Below are 24,338 nucleotides of genomic sequence, written 5' to 3' on the forward strand. Positions count from 1 at the left end.
TCACATTGCATGTATAAATTTATATACTGAATTTTATTTTTAAGCATTTCAAATACCTGACTACAAATTTAGTAACTCCACTAAGCAAAACCCTCCCAAGGCTTAAATGACTCCTGTAAATCTATTAAACCACATAGAGTTCTGTTAAATATTCCAATTGCATTTGCTTTATACTTTGCATTTTGCATTATACTTTTTAAGAAGCATATTTATTTTGAAAAATGTTAAGCATATAAAAAGCAGGGAGAGTAGTATAATAAGCTCTCTTGTCCCTTTCACCAACTTCACCAATTATAAACTCATAATCAATCTTGTTTCATCTATACCAACCTCACATCCCTCTTCTATATGTAGTATATTGACTATATGTAGTAACATAAAATACAAAGTCAGTGTTCAAATTTCCAATTGTCCCTTAAATTGAGTGTATGGTGTCTTGTTTTATTTTGTTTTTTGGTGGGGAAGATTGGCCCTGAGCTAACATCTGTTGCCAATCTTCCTCTTTTTGCTCTATTTTGTATGTGGGATAACGCCACAGTATGGCTTGATGAGTGGTGTGTAGGTCTGCGCCCAGGATCCGAACCCACAAACACTGGGCTGCAGAAGCAGAGTACTTGAACCTAAGCACTACATCACCAGCCAGCCCCAGAGTGTGTGGGGTTTTTTCAAGTTTGAATAAGAATCCAAGCAAAGTCTACCCATCTTTATTGGCTCATATATTTTGTAATTCTCTTTCGAGAAAGTTCACCCTCTATCACTTCTTTTTCTATTGATTGCAATGTATTTGTAGTGGAAATCAAGTCATTAGTGGGCATTGTAGTTGTTCTCAGTCTAGATTTTGCTGGCTGCTTCCTATAGCGTAGCTTACGTGTTGCTCTCTTTTCTGTATTTCCTATAAATTGGTAGTTGGATGTACAGGTCGCTTGATCAAATTTAGTTCTTTTTTTTTTGGCAAGATCCCATCCTAGGTGATGACGTATTCTTTTATGGGGAGCCCGTAATGTCTGGTTGACTCTCCTTTTTTGATGTGAGCAACTGTTGACATTCAGCACTTAAGGTCCATACTTTTCGACGACAATAAAAATTCTAAATCAGAAATTTTAAGTTGATTTGACATACCTAACTGAATATTCTCTAATGTAACAAATCCCTTAAATATTATAAGTACTTAAAATGTTGAGCATATGTATATTGTCCCAATAATTATAAAACTTATTCCATAAACTTTCGTACCATGGGTTTGACTTATTCCATCACTTCTGTGTTTAATTCCGAATCTTTCAAGACCAAAAAGACTTGGGCCAGGCCCAGTGGCCTAGTGGTTAAGTTCAGCATGCTCTGCTTCAGCGGCACGGGTTCGGTTACCGGGTATAAACCTATACTGCTTTGTCAGCGACCGTACTGTGCTGGCAGCCCACATATCAAAACATAGAGGAAGATTGGCACGGATTTTAAAGTCAAGACTACAAAGACTCACTCAGGGAAACAAGTGTTTTATCGTGACCGAGCTAATGAGGTGATTAACTAGGCCTTTACACTTATCCAAATTAAACACTAAGCATATATAAGTTAAATTTTAATTTTTTTTTAAATGTGAGTTTATTAGATTAACAGTTGATGACCCATATGTTTACCAGCTGAGGTGGAGATTGAGACACGTACGTCCATGGCAATTCTTACTGAGCCACAAGCGTACCCCCTGAGCCCTTTTTATGGTCTTAGTGATAACAAGGCACTTCCAACCCGCATTCTTCAAATGGAGTTAGTTTTGCAACCAGCATCTCCCGGCTTCAAGTAACACTCTTTCCTAATTATTTAAGTGGCTTGAGTATTGAACATGAGGGGGATATAAACATATTTTTGCATTAGGAAGATCATTCTGGCAGCAGTGTGTGAAGGGAGGGGAAGATGAAGAGCAATTTTGATCACTGGACAACTGACAAGATGGCTACTGCAAGAGTCCACGCCAGAGATGATATAGTCTTATTCTCGTGTCTAGCAGGAGAGAGGGGAGAAATGAAAGGGGGATGTGAATTATAGGAGAAATTAAAAATGTAGAGCTGACAGAACTTGATTAATTTGATGTCGGACTGAAAAGGAGTGAGAAATAAAGGATGACTTGAGGCTTGGGTGGATATGTGAATTGTGGTACCACCCCAAGATGAGAAACCTAGGAAAAACAGGTTTGCATTGGAATGGAAGAGGGAATTCTCAACTTCTGAGATGTTAATATAGAACCTGCAGTGGGATATCCAAGTAAAGATGTGTGTATATATATATGAGAGGTCTGGGCTAGAGATTTCAATATGGAAGTCACCAACATTAAGATAATATGTGAAGTTTGGGGTATATGAGACTATTCAGGGATAGATGTAGAGTGAAACAAATGAGGAAAGCAAAGATCAGAACACAAAGAAACATCATCACTTAAGGGGGAATTCAGAGGAAAAAACCCACAAAGGAAATTGTGCGATAGCGGCCAAAGAGACAAGAAGTGAGCCAGGAGAGATTTCTCACGGAAACAAAGGAGACTCAAAGAAGGCAAAATGGCCAATACAGTACTGTTAAGGGCCACAAAGCAATCACGAAAGATGCAGGCTGAGAAGTGTCCAGTGGATTTGGTAATTAAGTCTCTTAAGAGTAGTTTCATTGAAGGATTGGCGATAGAAGCCAGAGTGTGGTCAATGAAGAAACAAGTGGGAGGGGAGGAAGTCAAGTCATGAGTGTAGACGGCTTTCCTACTTTGGCTGGGAAAAGGAAGATTATCTTGTGGTAAGGTAGAAGTTAGAAAGGTAAAGAGAAGTATTTGTTCTTTATGAATGAGAGTAACTCAGGCTGAGGGAGGAAACAAAGAGTGAGATATTTAGGGATGGGAGTGAAAGAAGAGGAATAATAATAATATAAGTAATATGATGACACAGAAGAAATAAGATCAAAGGGGTAAAGTCGTTGCTAATTCAGATAGGATTCAGAACACAGGTGGAAAGAAAAACTTTGGTAGGGAGAAGGTAAGCATGGGTATAACAGTAGATAAGTTTGTGGATTAAAGAAATGTATTTTCTTAAGAGAGTTCTCACCCAATAACTGCTATTTTATCAGTGAAGCAAGACACAAGATCATTTAATTACAGGGGAGGGGGGGAATAGGAGATGTGAGGAAAGTAGTGAATGTTTTGAATAGCCTTTGAGAAGGATGATACAAGAAAGAGTTGACTAGAATAAAGTGTAATGAGATATAGAAGTGTCGAGGGTACAGTTGAAATTGAATGCCAATTATTTGTAATGTCCAGAAGCAGTCAAATGGCAATTTTCTCCAACTATGCTAATCAACCTGAGGGTAGAAATAGAAAATATAGATGGTTCTGTAAATCATTAGGGATTTGTGAGGCCCACGTATTGATAACTGTTAACAGCAGTTGGAGTGAAGTGGTTTGGGATGAAACATCTTGGAATCCAAGCAACAAGTGATGGAAGTAAAGCCAGGTGGAGAACATCTGGAAAAGAGAAAGAAGTTAAGACTCGGAACTAATTCTCTTTGGTATCTATACCATAAAACCAATCAAATGCCCTCAGAATCCCAGAATTGAATTGTTGACACACTGCTGTTTTACAGAGAATGTATTACTGCCCTGAAGCAATGGATTAATTGTATGCGTCCACTACAATGGACAATGCTGTACTCAAGTTCCCGCTTCTCCATTTTTTGCAGCAGTAGCAGCATAACTAAAAGGCTGAAGTCTATTCCAATGACTTATGAAGTTTTCAATCAGAGCAGATATTAAAGAGAAAAGAATAATTCAAAAAATGGTCCTTTTATTCTTTTTTCTTTTTCATTGTAAGGTGAGCATCTACTTATTTCACTTACATTTTTCTTCTTTCTTGTTTTTAGAAGTCCTATAAATGAAGAAAATCAAGATAGTGTCATACACTCTGATGGTAAGGGGCAAAAAGATGTTTTATGTATTTATTTGTTACCTCAGATACAGAAGTTTGAGTTAATGATTCTCATAGGGTTGTTAATGGGTCATTATCATCATTGGTCCATGCAAGACCCCTCTCTTGTTTTACTTATGTTTATTCCCTTTTATCTCTATGACCCACTGCCTTTACTCTCTTCCCCTTACTAGAGACAAATATTCTCATGCATTTAATGTGTATGTGTCTGTTTGTATATATTCTTTGCATACTATTGTCTGTGTGTATATATTTCAATTTACCTAAATAATATATTATAGCTCACTCTAGTCTTTTTTTTTTTATACTTAGCATACTGTTTTGGGGGCCCATCCATGTTGCTATATGTATAATTTATTGCTGTTAAGTACTCCATGGTATGCATCCTGTGCATTCACATTTTACCTCCAACTCACTGATACAACAAATAATAATTCAATGCACCTTCTTGTCCACATCCGCATGTGGACCTCTGAGAAACTTTCTTTAAGATGTATGTCCACCAGTGGAGTGGCTGCTCATAAACTATGGAATATTCATTTTGACCTAGTAGAGTGCTCTCCAAAAGAGAGCACTGGGAGTCTGTGTAGACTCCCACCTGCAGGGCAGGAAGATTCCAAGACGCCCACCTTTCCTCAGTGCATGGTGTTATGCAGCTTTCCCATTGTTTCCCATCTTACATGTCTAAAATATCTCATTTCATTTTCATAGCTCTGCTTACTATCGAGTTTGAGTATTTCGTTTGTTTATTAGCCTTTGTGGTTTCCTCTTCTGTAAGTTGCCCGTTTGTATCCTTTGACCATTTTTTTCTTGGAGTTAGTATCCTTTTTGGGTTGACTTGCAGGAGTTCCCTTGTATTACAGATATTAATCCCATGTCAGTTGTAGACATTGCAAATATCTTCTCTCATTCTGTCCATGGTTGATTAACTTAGCCCGTGCTGTTCTTCACTGAACAGAAATAAATTTTGATATAATCAAATTCATTAATTTTTACTTTATAGTTTATGCTTTTTAAGTTTTATTTAAGAAGTCCTATCCCTAGGAAATAAAAATATCATCTTCTATGACATTTATCCCTTGTATTTAGGTCTTTGATCTCCTTGCAGGCCACATTTGAGGACTTAGTAGAAATCCAGATTTGTTGCCTCATGTATGGAGCCAGTGTTCCCATTCCCATACTCTGAAATCCACCATTTTCTCGTTAATTTATAATGCAATCTTTGTACTATATCAACTCTATAGATGTGCATATGTCTGTGCATATATATGTGTGTGTTCATGTGTGCATTACGTGTGTGTATATGTGTGGGCCTGTAAATTTATGTACCAGTCTCTGAGCTCTCTGCTCTATTCCACTGGTCTATTTGTTCCTATACCAACACCACATGTTTTTATTATTTTTGTTTTAGATTATGTCTTAATATCTAGTAATTTGTTGATATTGCTAAACACTTGAGCAGTAAAATACGTTTTTGAAAAATCTAATTAATTTGGTTTTTCTATACGCAAAAGTAAATCCTTAGGAATAAATAAATCAAAAACTGCAAACTAGCTGTGATTTTCTGATAATACGTTTGTTGCACACAAACCCACAAAACCAAATGTACGTGCTTTTTATAAAGAAAACAAAAGATATTTCATAATTTAGGGGCATTTGCATTATTTTGTGAAAGCCAATGAAATGATTTTATAATTAAATTACAAGGATCAAAAAAGCCATAGTAGGGATCTAAACCACATATTCTATTTTGTGCTTCTATATCTTTGATAAAGTATAAGTTCTGTTAGAGTGTGAACTGTTTTCAATATTATGTTACAGCTAATAATCTTGTATTAAAGGATTTCTTAATTACAGTATATTAAATTTTATTCTCTTTTTAAACTTTTTAGGTACTGGAAATCTAGATGAGGTCAGTTTTTTTTCCTTATATTGCTGTAACTAGAATATTTAACGATTATTGTGATTTTTTTTCTTAGTATAAACCAACAAATGAAAATTCTTATAAGTAATATGATATTTTTCCATTTATAATCTTATTTCATCAAAAATACTTGAGACATTAGATACTAATAATTACACTGACTCATAGTAATTGTGCAGCACTAAACATACACTTTAGTCTGGCTATCCATCTGGATTATAGAGCAGGATATAAAATGAAATCTTTTTTGTGCTTACTTTCCCAGCATATCTCTAAAGAGGAAAAAAATATTTTAAGTAAATCAAATTTACATACACTTAAATTTATGCTTATTTTACTAAGTATTTGATCAATGTAATACGTGTAGGTTCCCTTTTTGAATAATTAAAATTAATCATTACTAATGTTTTTCTTGCCAGGAACAAGACAGTGAAGGAGAAACATATGAAGACATGTATGAGTTACATTTTTTACCATGATATTTTCCTTCTAAGATGAATATAATGGTTGTATGAGGGAGAGTGGATGGATATTCAACACTAGGGGGAAAAGCTTTATTGTTCAAGTGACTGGTATATATATAATGATAACCTTTATTTCAATACAAAGGACTAAAGATTCTTTACTTGTCCAAAGATTTTACAGAGGACAGAGGACTCTGTTGAAATGTTGTTGTATAAGAGGCTAGAGACTTTACAGCCTGCTAGACAGACCACAGAAGGGAATCATGGAACCAGGAATCTGAATTTATTGTTCTCAGTGTGTCCTTGGGCAAATGAATTCATTTATAGGTCACAACTTCCTCACCTGGGCACTGTTTCACCTCCCAAGGGTGCTGTGAGAAATACGTTAGCACAGTATCAGATGCCAAAGTTTCAGCCTGCTAAAGTGGAAAGATATTAAACATCGCTCCAAAACGGGTTGCTGGGTAGCCTAGGACTAAGACATTTCTTGGAAAGTGAGTGAAAGTAGAAATGAATATCTTATTTTATCTTTTATTGATTCAAATATCTTAATTTTGTCTATCCAGTTTTTATTCAACCAATTCTGACTAAGGTTTGAATGTATACACATGTGTGTGCTCACGTGTACCTGTAAGTGCATGCACGTAAAAGAGAGAGAGAGATTAATTCTATTCATGTGGACGTGTAGCAAGAACAGGGCCTTTATAAACAGTGCCTTCCACTGGCTGGCACAAGTTGCAAGGGGAAGCAGAGTCTTTGGAAGGCATCCTCACTGGTGTGCCTCCTACTGGATTTAAGAGCAATCTCACACACCCAGGAATTTTGACAACCCTTTGCTTTTCACCTTCATCCGTCCTTCAGATACTATCTTCTGCTGTGGGTAAAAACCTCTCTGGATAGTGAGTCCTAACCCCTCAATGCCTGCAGATGCTGAAACAACCTAACAATTTTTATCTGCAGAGAAGCATCCAAAGAAAGAGAGAAGAAAAGGGAAAAGGAGGAAAAGAAGAGATTAGAGCTGGAGAAAAAGGAACAGAAAGAGAGAGAAAAGAAAGAACAAGAAGTAAAGAAGAAATTCAAAGTAAGAGCTTGCTTGCTGATGAGTGAAAAAGTGTAGCCTCTTTTAATAACTTTCACCCAAAAGGGGCACCATTCTTGAAAGCTTACATGGCTGGAGAATTACTTAATTGCTGTTTTCTAAAGACTAACCACCTTCATAACAGTAATTTTTTTTATTCAATACGCTCCTTTATCCCTGCACAAAAATGTAATATGATAAAATCCAAATAAACTATGGTGGTTTATAATTAGTGGGCACCCAGGAAACTTTATGTTGATTCAGTGAATGAGTACTTGGTTACTCACACTCATCTTGGCTCTCCTCGCTACGCATTTCATATTAAACAATACTGTGAGCTTAGGACCACACACAGACATCCCTGTGGCACGTATTATAGTGGTGCAAAATACACAGGTGTCTCCATATGAACCAGACTTGTCCCAGAATAAAGTTTCTATGAGCTACTCTGACTACTGGCATTGAGACCCGACTTCCATATTGGCCTTTATTTTAAGCCTATGTACATGCTGACTTCTGATACCTGCTGCTTCTCATCCCTCCTCATCTGCCTAGGTTTCTGACCTCTGTCTTCTCTAATCTCTGATTTCTAATGGTGCGACTTCTATTACTACACTCACTATCACTGCACAGCAGGCTAAACTCTCCTGGCTACACCATCTTTGATGACATGGCCCATGGGGCATGTCAGCTATATTTAGAGTGTAATTCAGATTAAGTGAGTTACAGAGCTAGTCTTCACTTTAAAAAGGATTCATATCAGGTTTCCTTTAAATATTTAATTCTTCTGGAACATTTAATATGTGGTTTGAATTATAAAAATTAGATTTATATATAACTTCCCAGAATATGTATTATATTAAAACAAAGATTCTACAGTACAGCGCAGGGAAAATGTAAAGCTTAGAGTCAAATAGACAGATGTGGATTCAAATTCTAGCCACACATGCAGGTTATGTGATCATAGGCATGTTACTAAACTTCTCTGAAGTTCAGATTCTTATTCTTTAAAGTGAGGATAAAGATACCTCTCCTGAAATTTTGTTGTGGAATTAAATAAAATAATACACATAAGGCACGTATCTTTCATAGGTTCTCATTAAATTGTGAAAAAGCTTACTATATTACAGTATGAATAGTAAAACATTTTACTCATACAGAATGTATGGCTACCAACATTTTTTTCATGTGGAAAATATGAAAATTTAATTTCATAAATGAAAGTCTTCTTAACACACTTTTTATGAAGACATTGTTTATAGTATTGAAGAAATTATGTGGTTTTTCCTTTTGTTTCTTTTGGAGAAATCAATTTGACATTGTTTCACTCATTCGTTCAAATAATAATAGGAAAAAGATAGGGTATGGAAATCATACCACTAAATATGAACTCAAAGGTTTGTGAAGACTAGGACTTCACAAGCTATGTTCCTTTCACAAAATGTTAATAGATGTTAAAATTAGATAAGTAAATGTGATAACTGTTACATTTCATTAATTCTAAGATAGAAAATATTTCAGTTTAAAATTCTGAACTTAGGATGCATCTTTACATTATTAACATAGTTTAAATTAAGCTGTTTTCTTTCTTAGTGGTACATAATTAATGAAATGTCTCACAATTCATAACATCATAAGTTCAATAAAATGAGACAGAACTTCTTCAAAAATCACAATGCAGAATTTGCATATCAAAAGATCCAAAACTTCTGTTGAAAAGATGTCACTTTAGGATTAGGAAACGAGGAGTTTGGAATTCATGGTCTAAACTAGATTATTCTCCTGCTGGCAAGAAACCACTGTATACTCAAGATATTAATTTTTAAAACCTCACATAACATTTGTTTCCTATGTTTTTGTTCACAAAGCTATTTCTAAAATGTTACCTTACTTATAGCAGGTAATGTCTACTCCAAATTTATAGGTAGACAATACCACAACATTAAAAAAAAAAAAAAGGAAAAGGAAAAAAAATGCTTTTCCCACAAGTACAGCCCACCACCACCTACTTTCCTTTTGCTGTTTTAGGCCTGCAGAGAATCATCAGAATAATGACACAATGCAAAGAGGGAGAAAGCCTCTGTTTACCAAGCAGACCACCCGCATATCCCCTAAAAGCACATAGCACCCGCGTGGATTGTCATACATAAGTGGTATTTTGTTCTTAGAGCTTCCTTTGCAAGCCTTTCACAGAGTTCCTAAGGTCAACAGATCATTGCCACTCTCCTGGACCCCAAGCACATGCTTACCTGTTCTTTACTGACCCCTGTGACTTTTCCCCTCCTATAAGAACATTCACCAGAAGGACACTCGCCCTCAATTTCTAGTTCAAACCTGTAAAAGTTGGAAACAGGCAGGTTGGCAAGTTGTGGACATATTGTCTTTCAAAACTGCATTCCTTAAAGAGTTTCTGAATAGTAAGGAAGCCTGTTGTCATTCGTTTTTTCCTCTTTGCAGCTAACAGGCCCTATTCAAGTCATCCATTTAGCCAAAGCTTGCTGCGATGTCAAAGGAGGAAAGAATGAGCTGAGCTTCAAGCAAGGAGAGCAAATTGAAATAATCCGCATCACAGACAACCCTGAAGGAAAATGGCTGGGCAGAACAACAAGGGGGTCATGTGAGTGCAAATTTCCTATGACTTCAAAGTGTGGTCTTTTTGAACCAATATTAAATGTGCAAATTCTTCCAGAATATTCATAAGCATTAAGTTAGGAGTATTCTACAAGATGGACAAAGAGAAGAAGATTTAGAATAACAGGTACAGCTCCCTCTTCACCTCATCTGTGTTATCTTTTTAGTGGGAGCAGTGTAAATATTTCTATTATTCCAGGGAAGAACAAAAGGCGTTAAGTTCTTCATTGATGTTAAAAGGAAAAAATGATTCCTGTGAATGACCTTGGAATCTTTAAAATAGACTCTAGGCTTACCCGAGACCACAACAGCATAAGACTTTGACAAAGTACAATAAAACGTGTCTGCATGGGAAGTCTATAAATCAGAATTGCAAGCAAAGAAATGAAGGGAGAGTTTAAAGAGCAAATGTGCAATTGACATTTTATTCACAACTTTAAAATATTTAAACTACAGTTACCTGAACATAGATCATTTTCTCTTTTGGTAGATGGCTATATTAAGACAACCGCTGTAGAGATTGACTATGATTCCTTGAAACGGAAAAAAACCTCTCTTGGTGCTCTGTCAAGACCTCTTGAAGAGGACCAAGAAGTGTATGACGACGTTGCAGAGCAGGATGACGTCAGCAGGTACGTCCAAACACAAAATGCAAAACAGATCACGCTGTCTCCTTGTCAGAGATTCTGTATTTTAAGATCCTAGAATTTTACCTTCCAGATTTCCTAGTGCTGTCTATCACTAAACTAAATTGCCAATATGAGTGAAAGGTCATTTGAAAATCCATAGTCTTTTATTTTGCTCTTTAGTTATATACGTCAAATACTACTTGACATATAACGGGCCATTTGCCAAATCTCGTCAAATGTGTTGTCATCCCAAAACGCTGTTTTATGATATTCATTCTGATTTGATCTTAGGGATATGCCTAAAGTAAATATGATCTTGTAAAATAGGAAGCATGAAATATAAAATTTAGCTCTAAAAAATATATAAATATTTTGCTCTGAAATCTCTAAGTCCAAATATATCTAAGTCCAAATATATGAAACTATAACAGAGAAAAAGAATACTTTTTACTACAATTCTACTTGGTTCTTTAAAAGTAAAAAAGTGAAAGCTCAATTCTCTTGAGAATCAACCAAGGGTCCAACTCTCCATGGCTTGTGCATTCCACTAGATTAGAGTAACCTCCCCGAAAGAATTATGGGAAGACCTTACTGGGGCAGAGGAACAGAACAAGACGTCCTTTCTGGAGGAGCCAGGAGAAGAGAGTGGTCATCTTCTCCATGTACCTCTTCTTGCCTTCTTTCCCTCTTCTGTCTTCAGCTTCCTTTCTCCATGCCTCCTTTTCTGTCTCTCTTTCCTAGCTCTGATCTTCCTTGTCCTTTCTTCTTCTTCTTGCTTTTCCATTCCCTTTCTCCTTTCATTTCTTCTTTTCTCCAATATCTCCCTTTCCTGATAAAGTCATAATCCCTTCAAGTTGAAGGAAAGGGAGGAGGAAAATCTCCAACCCAGTTAAGAATCCTTGTTTTTCTATGCCCACTTTGTGGAACTGGGAAACCTCTACTATAATCCCAAAACACAAGATTTGTGTTAGATCCTCACTTGGGTAAAAATGTGTCTGCATTCTTGATAACTCAAATTACAAAGAAAAAAATGTTTTAATTATCAGCCATTTAAAAAATGTAAAATTATCAAAATAGCAATTTACTTTGTAAGACATATGAAGAGTTAAGTTTCCTCTTGCGGTCTTTTACCTCGTGTCGTCAATAAAACTTGTGTTGCTTTCTTGGCAGTTTTGTCTTTCTAAAATGAATTATAGCCTACAATGCCTTCTTACCAAGTTATGGCCATAAATTATGCAACATATGTCAAAACATGCAATGTATGCGCTGGAGTTTACGGATCATAAATTGGCTTTAATAATCAGAAACACATTGACTTAGTGTGGAGTCACTAAATGTCATTTTTGAGGTCAGTTGAAGCTCTAAATGGCCATATTCTGAGATTTACAGAATTTTCTGGACATAAGAATGTCATTCCACATATATTATCAACGTATATACTTTATGTTTATCTTTTATTTATTTCTTAAAAAATGTATTTCTCTTATTTTGGTGTTAAAGAACGCAGTTATATTAAAAAATACATATTTACACTGATGCACATACTCAAGAAAAAAATAATAAATCCACAAAAAAGGGATGATGTTCTTAAAATGAAACGTTATTTAACTATAGTAAGTGTCTATTTCCCAAAACTAATACTATTACCTTTTCCATTTTATCAAGTCCATATACACCACAACTCTAAAAGACATGCTCTGGTTAGTAAACACGTGGCAGAAAAAGAATCTTCTATTTAATAAAATGGGGTTGGAGGAAGTGTATGGTTTTAATGCTCCATATCTTAACCAAGTACCATGCCACAATATTTACCAGCATCTATTTCTCCCTTATGCATATTTAATAAGAAAATGAAAGAAGAGACACAATTTCTACACACGTTTTGTTTTTGAAACTACAGCTGCTGCTGGCGGAGGTCTCCTAACAGAACATGCTTTGTCCGTAGAAGACAAGGAAAGATGCTGACTATAGCCGGCAGCTTGCCCTGGCAAGAATAAGAGAAGGCACCATCCTCTTCTTCTCCCTCCCCCAGATGCCTCCTGGTTCCTTGCTCTCTTTACCTGCTCTTTGCAGATTTCTCCAGCGTAAGGAGAGCTGACTGTGCCCTTCAAACCCTGGGAGCAGACAGGAGGCTTAAAAGCACAGGTCCTGACAGCTGTCCTCCTTTTCTGCTCAAGTAAAGCAATTTCTGTAATAAACATGAAAGTTGAAGGAAAGAAAATTGCAAATGCAAATACCACTCCTCCATCACATACCAAACTTTCTTCCACATGTTTCCCAACCTTTTTCCTTCCGTTTATCCATTCCTCTTTCTCTTCCCTTCTCCCCTTTTCTCACACTCTGCTCGTCTTGCAACTACTTCATTTGTTAAATGTTTTGTGTTCTAAACAGACCATTTTAGAAAGTTGAAGAATTGTTCTAGGAATGAAATAATGTGTGGCAGCTTGGGTCCTGATTATTATAACCCTGTTCTTTGGGAATTAGGCTTGAGAATCTCCAAGATGAAATATATTTGCCAGGAGTGGCAGCCAACCAAAATGGCAATTTCTCAGCTAATTCTAACTGCTTGCTTCATGCTCAAAGGGAAGTGTCAGAGAAAATAAATGTGAAAATAGTATGTAAGCAAGCGGAGAATATACTTAAACTTCATCAAAAATCAATTCTGTATTTATATACGGAGACATTTCTAGCATATTTTTCTACAAAGTTCCATTAGCAAGAGTATGTTTTTATTTCTAAATTAATCATAGATCTGCATCAGACTAACCTTTTATTCTGACTTTAAGGTTGAGGAATCAGATATGAGCGTATAATTGTACTGTGTGGTTGTAATATCAGACTGATATCTGCTCCTGGCAGATTATCCAAAAGGCAAAAATAGTGATACAGAGAATGCAGCGAAGTGTAGCCAAAACAACGTTATACAGAAGGCGGGACTCTGTGGTTCTTATCTCAGCTCTTCAGCTAACTAAAAGTGGGATTGGCCAAGTCACTTCCAAAAGTCACTTCTCTCTTCAAAAAAAATTTAATGCTATTGGACTAAGAGTAAAATGCTGTGATTATAAGATATTGAAAGAGAATTGAATTTAATGCAACAACATTTCTATATGACTCAGAATAATACTCTTTTTTGTTTTTTAATGTCTGTCTATGAAATGACATAATAATGTATAATCTGAAAACTGCCTCATGGGAAAATGTTAGAAGCAAATAGTATCATTGTTTTGAATACCTTTCATAGTACTGAAATTCCCTTTATTCTTATTAGGTTTGTTTTGTTTTCTTTTGTCCTATTTTTTGCCTTGTTACTACTCATCTATTATGATAAAGAACAATTTTTCTTCCTCTTCACATATAGCGTCCTGATAACTTTTGACTGGAATATTATTTCTCCTTGATATGACTGCTTAATATATACACTTCTCTTCCTGATAGCTAAACAATTCATACATTAATTTAATTTGTCTGGTTTTTTTTTCTAGCCACAGTCACAGTGGAAGTGGAGGTAAGCCACACATTTTTATCAGCAGTTTCTCCAAGTCTTCCTATTTTTGTGTATATTAGTGACAAAGTGCTTTCATTTGCAAATAATGAGGAAGATCTTAATATGGTAGAAAGAACTTTGAACTGGGAACCAATGACCTGGATGGATTCCAGTCCAGGGCCACAAGTGACCCTGAGCAAGTCACTTCTTTCTTCCAAGTTTGTTCTGGGTCATAGGGTGGCTCCGTTTCCAGCGTGCCCAGGGCAGTCTTGACTTACGCCAATTGTCTGAGCACAGTGGTTAACAGCATCCCGCTTCACTTTCAGAAGTATGCTTGTTTGGATGATAACTTATATGGTCACCTTACCTGTGACTTCTAAGGACCTCTCATTTCCTCATCAACAAAACAAAGGAAAATTCTCATCCCGGAAGTCAAATTTCAAGTTCCCTGTACATATTCTTGCATAGAGAAGATGTTCAATAAACATTTGTTAAATAAATATTTATCAAATAGCAAGATTCCTGAGGAGTGTAAGATAACAAATAAATCTAGAAAGGGTTTAACTTTTAAAATATCACTTCGATGGAATTAAATAAAAGAAATGAAAGGTGGCTTTCATTTCATTTTTTTTTTCAGTTACCATCAATGTTTACAAATTCACCTTTCATTCCATTTGCTTTTCTTCACTTATATATTGATCAGTATCTTTTTCTGAATGTCTGCTCACTATTGATTAATTTTTTCTTGACATCTCCTCTCTTCTCTTTTTCCACAATAAATATTTAACTCTACTCTCTATTCAGTTTCACTTTTTCTCATATTTATTCTCCACCATTCTGTTCATCTCCAGCACACAGTACCTTTTATCATATCTCATATCTTTATTATATGTCACATCTAAGAATTCCTTATAGAATAATCAACAATTAATTTACCTACTGTCTATGCGAGAGTGGAAAAATTAAGTTATTTTTTATTTCAATAGTTCATAGGAAAGAGAGGTGCTTTCTGCATTTAATTAAGGCAGATTTATTATCTAATTTTGAGTGACTTTTATGTGACAAAATAAAATTAACAGAAGACTTTTCCCCCCAATCCAAATGAAGGGATGTTCCCACCTCCACCAGATGATGATATTTATGATGGGATCGAAGAGGAAGATGCTGATGATGGGTAAGAATAATCAGTGAATTGCTTTTTTTGCACATTATTGTATATACTGAAATTTGGTTTTGATTTCTATTTACAATAAAAAGAAGAAAATAGTGTTCCTTATTACATTACCAAAAATGATTTGAATGTTTGATTAACAGCAGTAGTAACTCAGAAAGTGTAATTGCACCACACTTCCAATGAAGTGGTATGTGGTTTAGAAGAACCTTGAGAAGAACTATGTCAAAAGAGGTAAAATAGAAAAAAGGGATAAACAATTATAGGTGTTATAGATAATTTTTTTCAAACTTTTCCCAATCAATTATTTGTCAATCAGTAATTTACTTTTACAACCATCACTGAAGACTTTATCAGTTGCTTGGCTCTCCTTTGTATAATAATCATAGTTATAGGCTACCCAAATAAAGTGAGACCATATGCTATCTGTGGCAGAATCAGCATTAAATAATTATTTAGTTGTTTAAACTTTTTAAATGGCATACTTTAAAATTTAAGACCTTTTAATTACTTCCTTTTGATCATAAAATAAAGCTAAATTGATGTTTAAAACTTAATCCTGACTTAGCTTGCTATTTTAAGAACAAAGAGAAATCTCACTAAATAGAAAAAAATAATTTACCTAGTAGAAGCAGTGTTCAAAGACCAAGACCTATAAGCTTAATAGCATAATCTTGCTGAATACAATGAGTAACTTACAGCCTGAGTGATCAACACAGCATAATTATAAAACTATGAATGTCCACCAATGTCTTCACGTTCCACTGATTATTCCATTCTGATCAATGCCTGCATGCTCCTAAGCTCCACGCTACAGGTTGAAGAGAAGAATAACTCGTGGTCCTGGGGGATTTTGAAGATGTTAAAGGGAAAAGATGACAAAAAGAAAAGTATACGAGAGAAACCTCAAGTCTCTGAGTCAGACAATAATGAAGGTTCATCGTAAGAGTCGACCAACCAAATCCAGCGCACAATAACTACATTAATATTAATTTAAGCAAATGCTACTAATATTTTATAACCAATAACCAAATTCTGGTAGGCCTAAACCATTGTAATACTATTTTCCATTAGTCATCATAGCCTCATTTACGTGTCATCCTTAACTCATGCATTTATGTAAGAGGAACACAAAATACTCAAAAATTATCACATAGTTCAAAGATATATTTTTCTTTCCCTACAAACTGCACAAATACACACACACACATATAGACAAGCATGCATACACACCCTCACACACTCAGATACACCCACATGCTCCACTTAGTAGGACTTTTTTTAACCGTAGCATCACATCTAAAGCTCACAATTGCAACACCACATTTTATGATACAATATTTTATACTGACAACTCTTCAAAATATACATTCTCTTTTAAAACTTAATTTGCTAGAAATAAAGGACACAATTTGGAATTTCTTTTCTCTAAACACAGTATTTAAAGTCTTTGTTAACTCTGTTCCACAATAGTGATATACTAATTCTATTTAAATTATATATTTATCCTATGCTAAAATTATTCTAAACATCTTCAGTTTGTCTGAATAAAAACTAAAGAATGACTTTTCTCTTTCCATCCAAAAATAACCCTTTAGTAAAAATTCCATACTTATGAATTTGAAGGCTCTTAATCATGTTTGCCAGTACAGGATATTCTTACTGTTTTATGCGTACCTAAGAAATTCACCATACTTAACTGAAGTCTTTATAAGATGTTAATTCCACATAGAATTCCTAATTTTAAAACTTTTCATAAGATGCTAAAACAACAATAAATAAACAGGACACTTAAAATTAAAAGTAAACATAAAAAATCTTCTGCTGATGCAGCATTAGTCAAATATGGTCCTTACTTAGAAATAAAAGCAGAGATTATTTTTCTGCTCCAATTTCACACCTAATTCTGTTTTGGATCGTTTGAACTAATGACCTCTCACACTTTTGTATAACTGTGCACCATTCTTCCAATTGTGTGTGTGTGTGTGTCTGTTTAAAGTTCAGGAAGTAATAAAAGGAAAGGTCTTTTTCTGTTGTAACTAAATGCCAACCAATTCTGATTTCAGATCACTTCTATTAATAAGCTTTCTGTCTCTAGTTTCAGTGGATATTCCTCTCTTGTTCACCATTCTCCTGTTTTGAGATATATATTTACCCATAGGGGAAACGTGGTCATCCAAAGATTCTGATGACCTTTGTTGATTTCGACGCTGCAGTTCTACTCTTTGAGTGGAAATAAACAATTCTGATCCTGAGCTATGCTCAACGACTCCAAAATATTGAGTCCATTTAATTTACTCTGGTGTGATAATATGCCCAAACCTCCTAGAATAAATCTGAAAACATTGGTCCAAAGGCTTTGGGCAAAATAAACCACTGAATGTCTTGGATCTTGACTTTTTTGGCCAACATTGGAGTTCAAAAAAAGTCTTGCTGAATTCCAAATTGATGGACAGAAACTGGGACTTAGTGGAGAAATGGGGAGGATGAGAAAGGAATGATGGTCAGCAGATTAATTCACCTTTATAAGCCTCTGGGCTGTTAATTGTTCATACCTTTCCTAAATAAAGGAATCAATGTCAGGGTTTATATTAGTCTGATTATAATTGTGTTCTCATTTGCTTTCCAGTTTCCCTTCTCCTCCTAAACAATTGGGTAAGTAATAAAAACTAATCGTATATTTTATAGCTAGTTTCTTGCAGGTGGGGTAGTGGGAAAGCCTTGGATATAGTCATGATAGCTGGATGAAAGCCCTGACTGTAAATAATAAATCGTGTAACCTTGGGCAAGTAACTGCACCTTGGGTGGCCACGGTTTCTCAACAGTAAAATAGCAGGAAGAGGAAAATAAAAAGGATCGATGGTTTTTAAACAGTTCTTCTAGGAGTCTTAGGGGTCACTACGGAGAAAAAGACAAGCAGGCAGTGTGGACACCAGCATCCTCTGTGTCCTCCTACCCTCATTCAGTCAGAGCTTGATATGTTGAACTTCCACACAAAGATTCCTAAAAACATACTATATTATGTGCCACCGAGGCTCTTCTAAATCTAAATTTCTTTGATTTGTTTTAAATGTTTAATTTATATTGTATTGGGAAAATTTCCCACTGCTAAATGAAATAGTTTCTTTTTTGGGAAGTTTGATCAGCTTATTTTTTTACCCCTGCTGAGACAGATCTGTAAAAGATTTTTCTTATATTTACTTTGAACAAAATAAAATGTTGTCTCACAAGAATATTTGGGGGCTTTCAAAAAGTTTATTTTAGTTATCGATACATTAGAAGAGACAACCAAACACAAAGATAATCTATTCTTCCAGACTGTTTATCTGACTTTGTTTTTCGTCATCAATTTGAAAATACATAAGGCACTAACTCAAACTGATCAATAACTCATGTGCTTACATATTAATCCATAATTTTAAAAAGTATTCAAAAAACAGAGCTCCACAGAGAGTAGGTATAAAATGAAACAAATGTGATCAATTAGGTAAAAAAATGTTTTTTGTTTTAATTTTCCTTTGTTCTCAAGTGTGTTTTAAGGGCATGCACGTGAAATAGTAATTTTTCCCCTTCTGGAAACGAATTATATGTTATATTTTTATGGATTTATTATGGATTCCTCAAATAGCTGAGCAACTTTTATCCTGTGCAATTAATTAACCTGAAAGGGGGGAGAATACACACACACACACATATGTATATATTTATACATATACACAGTATTTGTATATACTGTATACCTATATATAGAGAGAGGGGGGGGAATTTTTAAAGGAAATCAAATCCTTGCCATTACCAGAGAGCATTTAAACTTTCTATGATAGTCATTCCTTAAAACATTTATACTCGCTACAAGTCATCTTTTCAGCTTACTTTACTGTGGATCGACTTAATAGGTACAGAAAAGAAGCATTCTTTCTGAGTTTATTAACAAGAAGTCTAGAGGAAAAAAAATATCTACAGATTGGAAAAACCATTGAACCAGTTAAGGTCGTGGCAACTTTCTACCCAGACTGATTCTCAATACCTGCTGTTATCAGAAGTGTCTCATTAATAGAAATATTCTTTTTATTTTAAGGTGGTGCCATTCCTAATATTACTATAAAGTAAAAGTTAGGTAGATAGATAAATAGATAGGTAATAGAGAAGACATAATCATAGACATAAACATATAAATAAAATGATATATATTATCAGAGCACTCCAAATCCCATAAGAACCTTAATTTCAATCTCCAGTGCCTACTATCAATGGCCAACACCAATGGAAAAAACCCTGATAATAACAGTTACAGTCATAGTCACTGGTTTTTTGGAGGGAAATTTAACACATGTATCCAGGGAGATAAGAACCTCTCCCCTTTAAGGACTGATAATGCTTCCAAGAGAAATGTACCCAGGCACCAGGAAAACTTCTTTTGTTGTCCTTTAGCAATCTTTTATTGAAAACATCATTGAACACTCACATCAAAATTTAAACTGACGGTGTTTCCGCATTTGATATTTTGTCTTTTGTTAGACATGGGAGATGAAGTCTATGATGACGTGGATGCCTCCGATTTCCCTGCTCCACCAGCAGAGTTGAGGTAATTAAAACGTTTTCATTACAATGAAGTAATGAAAATGAGGTTGTTCAAGAAAATTTAACTGGAATAAAACTCCGATGGGGTGTGTGTCTACTGAGGGCGATTGTGTTCCTGTCATCCTCTCCCTGGTCCCAGCTCTTATGTCTCTGCTAGGTTAGTGAGGGGGTAGCTCTGATCCTGCTCCCCACCCTCCTCTCTCTTCCTTCCCTTCCTCCTCTCCCAGCGGTTCTGCTTCTTGTCCCGACTATCCTCTGGCCTGACGTCTGCGTTCATTTCTTCACTCACTGGGAAAGCATTTGACAGCCTGATCACAACTGATCTCACTGAGTCATCTCCTCCCTTTATTTTTACTCTTTTCCCAAAACCTTTTTTGTCTTGAATACACTTCTTAGTTTATATCTCAACCCTCACCCACCTCGTTCAAGCCTCCTGTGTCCTCCACAAGATTGTTTCCTTTTGTGAAAAAAAGATTTGCGTTTTAAAAGGACTTTTGGTTACGTCTCTTTTTTCACAAAAGCATCAGAGATTCTCAAAGATTCCATTCACATTTCAAAAAAAAGGTCAACAGTGAATATGGACATTCTTCAACTCACGTAAGGTTTCAATTTAATTTTAGGCAAAAATTGTATGAAAATGTCTTAAGCTCAGCTCATAAAAAAGCAATACCTTTAGAAAATTCTTAGGGAAACTCTTAGGATGCCTTTGTATACTGCAATAAAAATGTGAGATGATCTGATACATACTGTGTATGAAAGCAAGGCCACCTCTGTGGCTTTTTCAAGAAAAAAGAAAGGTGAATAAAAAGATCTTGGACTTGATTAGTTAAAGGATGAAAGTAACATAAACGGAATACAATAAATGCTGTCTTCTGAGCTGTACTGGTAAAAAGGCATGCGTGAACCCTAAGTATTTACTTTTTTACCAAGATTGTTAGACTAATTTTACCAGATCAAAGAAACTGAAGGAAAAATAGCTGTCATTTATATATGAAGATCAAGTTCTACAGGCAAAATAAACAAGAAAAATGAAAGGAGAATCATTTTCCTTTTCTAGTTCTCCAGGAAAGGAAAATCTAATCTTCTCCAGTAATATGTTGTTTTAATATTCCTCACCATCAGAAAGTTGCTTCTACCCATGACAGTTTTTAATGCAATTTTCTGTTTCATATTGCTGTAGACATGCCACCACGTTCCACAGACTAGCTCTCTAGGAACCCATAGTCACACATTGGCCCTTTTCTTCAAGCAAAATAAACCCCAGCTGATTAAACTTTATGTGATATGTAGTGGTTTTTTTCTTGTTGCTCATTTTCAGAGTTTGAGACAATTTTATGTTCTCTAACATAGTATTCCATTTTTAAACAAATTTTAATAAATTATTTTCAAAGAGAACTTGTGGGGTATTTTTAACATTCATGTATAGTCTTGTAGCTCCAGAGTGCTAATCTGGGGCAGCAATTCTACTGCTGCCCAGAGTGCCGTGAGACAGGAGATGCTGAGGGAGGACACAGAACCTAAAAGAGGATATTGTGCTAATGTATTTCACTGTGAGTGCATTCAACTCTAAGACTCAAAAATTAAGAGTCAAACATTTTAAATAAATCAGTTATAGACAAAACTTGATCTTAGGTAATCTAAAGAAAAATTAATATCAGTGGTTAAAATTTCCATTATTCACAAATGCTCTGATGTCTTAAATTCCCTTCTGCAGAGATTCACATCCTTTCCCTAACATCCATACTTAACCTTATTGAATGGTTCTCAACCTTGGTTGCAAATTAGTACCCCCTGGGGAGCTTTTAAAATATGTATGTCAGTACCTGGATCCAACTCAGTCTAACTAATTAGAATTTAAAATTAATTTAATTTAATTAGAATTTCTAGGAATTTGGCAAGGACAGTGGCATTTTTTTAAAGCTTTCCAGGTGATCCTATATGCAGCCAAGCTGGAGAATCACTATCTTAGGCTTATTCACCTTTCTTATGATAATTGACTTTAGTCCAGTTGGTTTGTAGATACCAACTATATATATACACATATATACACATATATACATACATATTTCTAGACCCTAGAGTTTTTTAAAAACTGTTAAATCCATAACTGATCAAAGCATTTAGAATATGTTTGCCCACTCTCTCTTTCTCTCACACACACACACGAAAGGGACAACTGACAAAATGATTAAGAAGCTCCTTTTTATAATATCTAAAATCTTAACTCTTATGTAAGATTTTTTATTAATCAACATTTCCTGCCTCCTACCTTGGCTCCATTTTAAGTAGATATGAAAAAACTAACATATACATAAACTTGATAAACCATTGGCATTGGCCAAGCCATTGAATTATCTAAGAAGGACTGAAACATATAGAGGTTCCAGAAGAGGTTGAATTGTATGAAACCACTGAGATGTAACTATGCTTGAGGTATAACCAAGTGATTTTCTGTGATTCAACAAAATAGATGATTTCTTACCTCCATTTTAATTCATAATCTGTAGTCTCTTGACGGATCCTTTCTGCATTACGAAATGTCATTTCTTACAGTGAATGTAGTGGATTTCTAAGGAAAAAATTAATTGAAAACAAAATTTAACAAAAATTTAATGTTATGACTTAAGTCTTTATTATATACTATTCTTCTTATCTTTTTGAAACGAAATGTGATTTTATGTGTTCTGTCATCCTAGCCAAGGAGTCAAAGCCAAGACAGAAGAAAAAGACCCTAAGAAGCTAAAAAAGCAGGAAAAAGAAGAAAAAGACTTCAGGAAAAAATTTAAAGTACATCTTATTTAAATATCATACAAAGTTCAAGTCACTAGTGAGAAACAAGATGATTTTTTAAGTACCAAAATGAACATTTTAAAAGTGTAATTATCAACATCACAGTTGTCCATCGTAATTCCTTTATTTTCTGCAAAATTTACTTTAGATTTAAATTTATTTCTATAATAAATTAACCAGACCGTCATACATGCACAGTATATATACCAAGATAGTCATCAAAATTTAGCTGTCCTTTGAACCTTGGTAAGATGGTAATCCAAAAATAGTTAGGATGGACAAAAAAAGATGTGGCATATATATAATGAAATGCTGTTCAGCCATGAGAAAAAAGGAGATCCTGCCATTTGTGACCACAAAAAAGAAATGGTAATTATGTGAGGTGACAGAGGTGGCAGCTAAAGCTAAGGTGGTAATCATTTTGCAATTTATAAGTGTATCAAATCAACACGTGCCCACCTTAAACTTTAAAAAATTCTTTTTACTTTTTAAAAATAATTACTATGTTAGATTCTTGAGGTTATAAGTGACTTTACCACCAAAAATTTTCTTCAATGCTCTTACATTATCTTTTGAAAATAAGAAACTATTTATTTGTCAAAGACTTTCTTAATAAACCTGTCATCAATGAATACTTTTATGATACCCATCAACTGATAATATAAAAGTATTTCTTTATTTTTCCAGTATGATGGTGAAATTCGAGTCCTATATTCAACCAAAGTTGCAGCTTCCTTGTCTTCTAAAAAGTGGGGGACCAGAGAGCTACAGGTCAAGCCTGGTGAAGCTCTTGAGGTTATACAAAACACAGACGATACAAAAGTTCTCTGCAGGAACGAAGAAGGAAAATGTAAGTCGCTGCTTACTCTTCATAGATACGGCACTCCAGAATTTAACGACCAGACAAGTTTTAGTAATCACCCCTGTTTTTCTTAACTCTTTTTGCCCTATGTTTTGTGAATTGTGGAAAACATTAAGAAACTGAAGATCTTACTGTGCTGAGATCAATGTATTTTATTTTAATCTTTTTTCATTTCCCGTTTGCTATATTTGGCACTATGGTGCCAAGGTAATGCCAGATTAGTGGTTCTCAAAATGCAGTCCCACAGACCACCAGCATCAGAGAACCCTTGTATGTGTATTGAAATTGCAGTTGCCTGGACTCATCCTTGACTGGCTGAGTCATGAGTCATGAACTCTGAGGGTCAGATGGAATCTGTGATCATAACTTCTTCGCTAGCTTGTTCTTGTGTACCCTAAAGTGAGAACCACTGTGCTAAAGTGGTGAGTGGCTCTTGCTCTGGCCTAGTTTTGGAATCATATAGCATATGTCACACCTAGAATTTCCAATTTCCCTACCTTGCAAATTCACTTGTTTTCGTTTCCTTTTTGGAAACGCTAATACAACATACTATTCCAAATAAATACAAGAGAGTCCTGTCCTCTTTGACTTTATCAGCTATTAAAGCTGACAGATGGAAATGTTTTTGTCAAGTTTTAAAAGGAAGCTTATTTCATTTATAGTCCAGGGCAGAGTAGTTCAAAATTATGTTGTCCTATATTTAAAATTGGATAGCCAGCATGGCTGCTCCCATCTCAGCTCGGTTGGTCTGTATGGAAAACATGAACTCTG

At 35.1% G+C, this 24,338-nt stretch overlaps 1 protein-coding gene and 2 long non-coding RNA genes across 12 annotated transcripts in view; 1 reads left to right on the forward strand and 2 right to left on the reverse strand.

The window, feature by feature from the left end:
• FYB1 (FYN binding protein 1) overlaps positions 1-24,338 on the forward strand; it is a 159,035-nt gene that overhangs the window by 120,747 nt on the left and 13,950 nt on the right. For 4 of the 10 annotated variants that reach the window (XR_011530356.1, XR_011530355.1, XM_070586950.1 and 1 more), the window contains exons 4-16: positions 3,889-3,935; positions 5,846-5,865; positions 6,297-6,331; positions 7,302-7,422; positions 9,877-10,036; positions 10,541-10,682; positions 14,162-14,184; positions 15,271-15,337; positions 16,139-16,276; positions 17,964-17,989; positions 19,853-19,919; positions 22,612-22,702; positions 23,393-23,555. Coding sequence is in view for 3 of the 10 variants with exons in the window: in XM_070586950.1 (XP_070443051.1) it covers positions 3,889-3,935; positions 5,846-5,865; positions 6,297-6,331; positions 7,302-7,422; positions 9,877-10,036; positions 10,541-10,682; positions 14,162-14,184; positions 15,271-15,337; positions 16,139-16,276; positions 17,964-17,989; positions 19,853-19,919; positions 22,612-22,702; positions 23,393-23,555 (1,100 nt within the window). In the remaining 7 variants the exon portion in view is untranslated. The remainder of the gene's footprint in view (positions 1-3,888; positions 3,936-5,845; positions 5,866-6,296; positions 6,332-7,301; positions 7,423-9,876; positions 10,037-10,540; positions 10,683-14,161; positions 14,185-15,270; positions 15,338-16,138; positions 16,277-17,963; positions 17,990-19,852; positions 19,920-22,611; positions 22,703-23,392; positions 23,556-24,338) is intronic. The other 6 variants (XR_011530360.1, XR_011530359.1, XR_011530361.1 and 3 more) reach the window with 2 other exon arrangements.
• LOC139077830 (uncharacterized) lies at positions 1,581-12,867 on the reverse strand. The gene is made up of 3 exons (XR_011530363.1): positions 12,740-12,867; positions 9,669-9,753; positions 1,581-3,493 (listed from the first exon to the last, which is right to left on the reverse strand). It is a non-coding gene; the product is annotated as an uncharacterized lncRNA (long non-coding RNA).
• The window catches only part of LOC139077829 (uncharacterized), a 40,696-nt gene continuing 36,617 nt past the window's right edge, over positions 20,260-24,338 (reverse strand). Inside the window, exon 3 of the long non-coding RNA XR_011530362.1 lies at positions 20,260-22,484. This is a non-coding gene — a long non-coding RNA (uncharacterized lncRNA). The remainder of the gene's footprint in view (positions 22,485-24,338) is intronic.

The sequence above is a fragment of the Equus przewalskii genome, chromosome 20 (assembly GCF_037783145.1).
Source record: "Equus przewalskii isolate Varuska chromosome 20, EquPr2, whole genome shotgun sequence".
NCBI classification, from domain to species: Eukaryota; Metazoa; Chordata; class Mammalia; order Perissodactyla; family Equidae; genus Equus; species Equus przewalskii.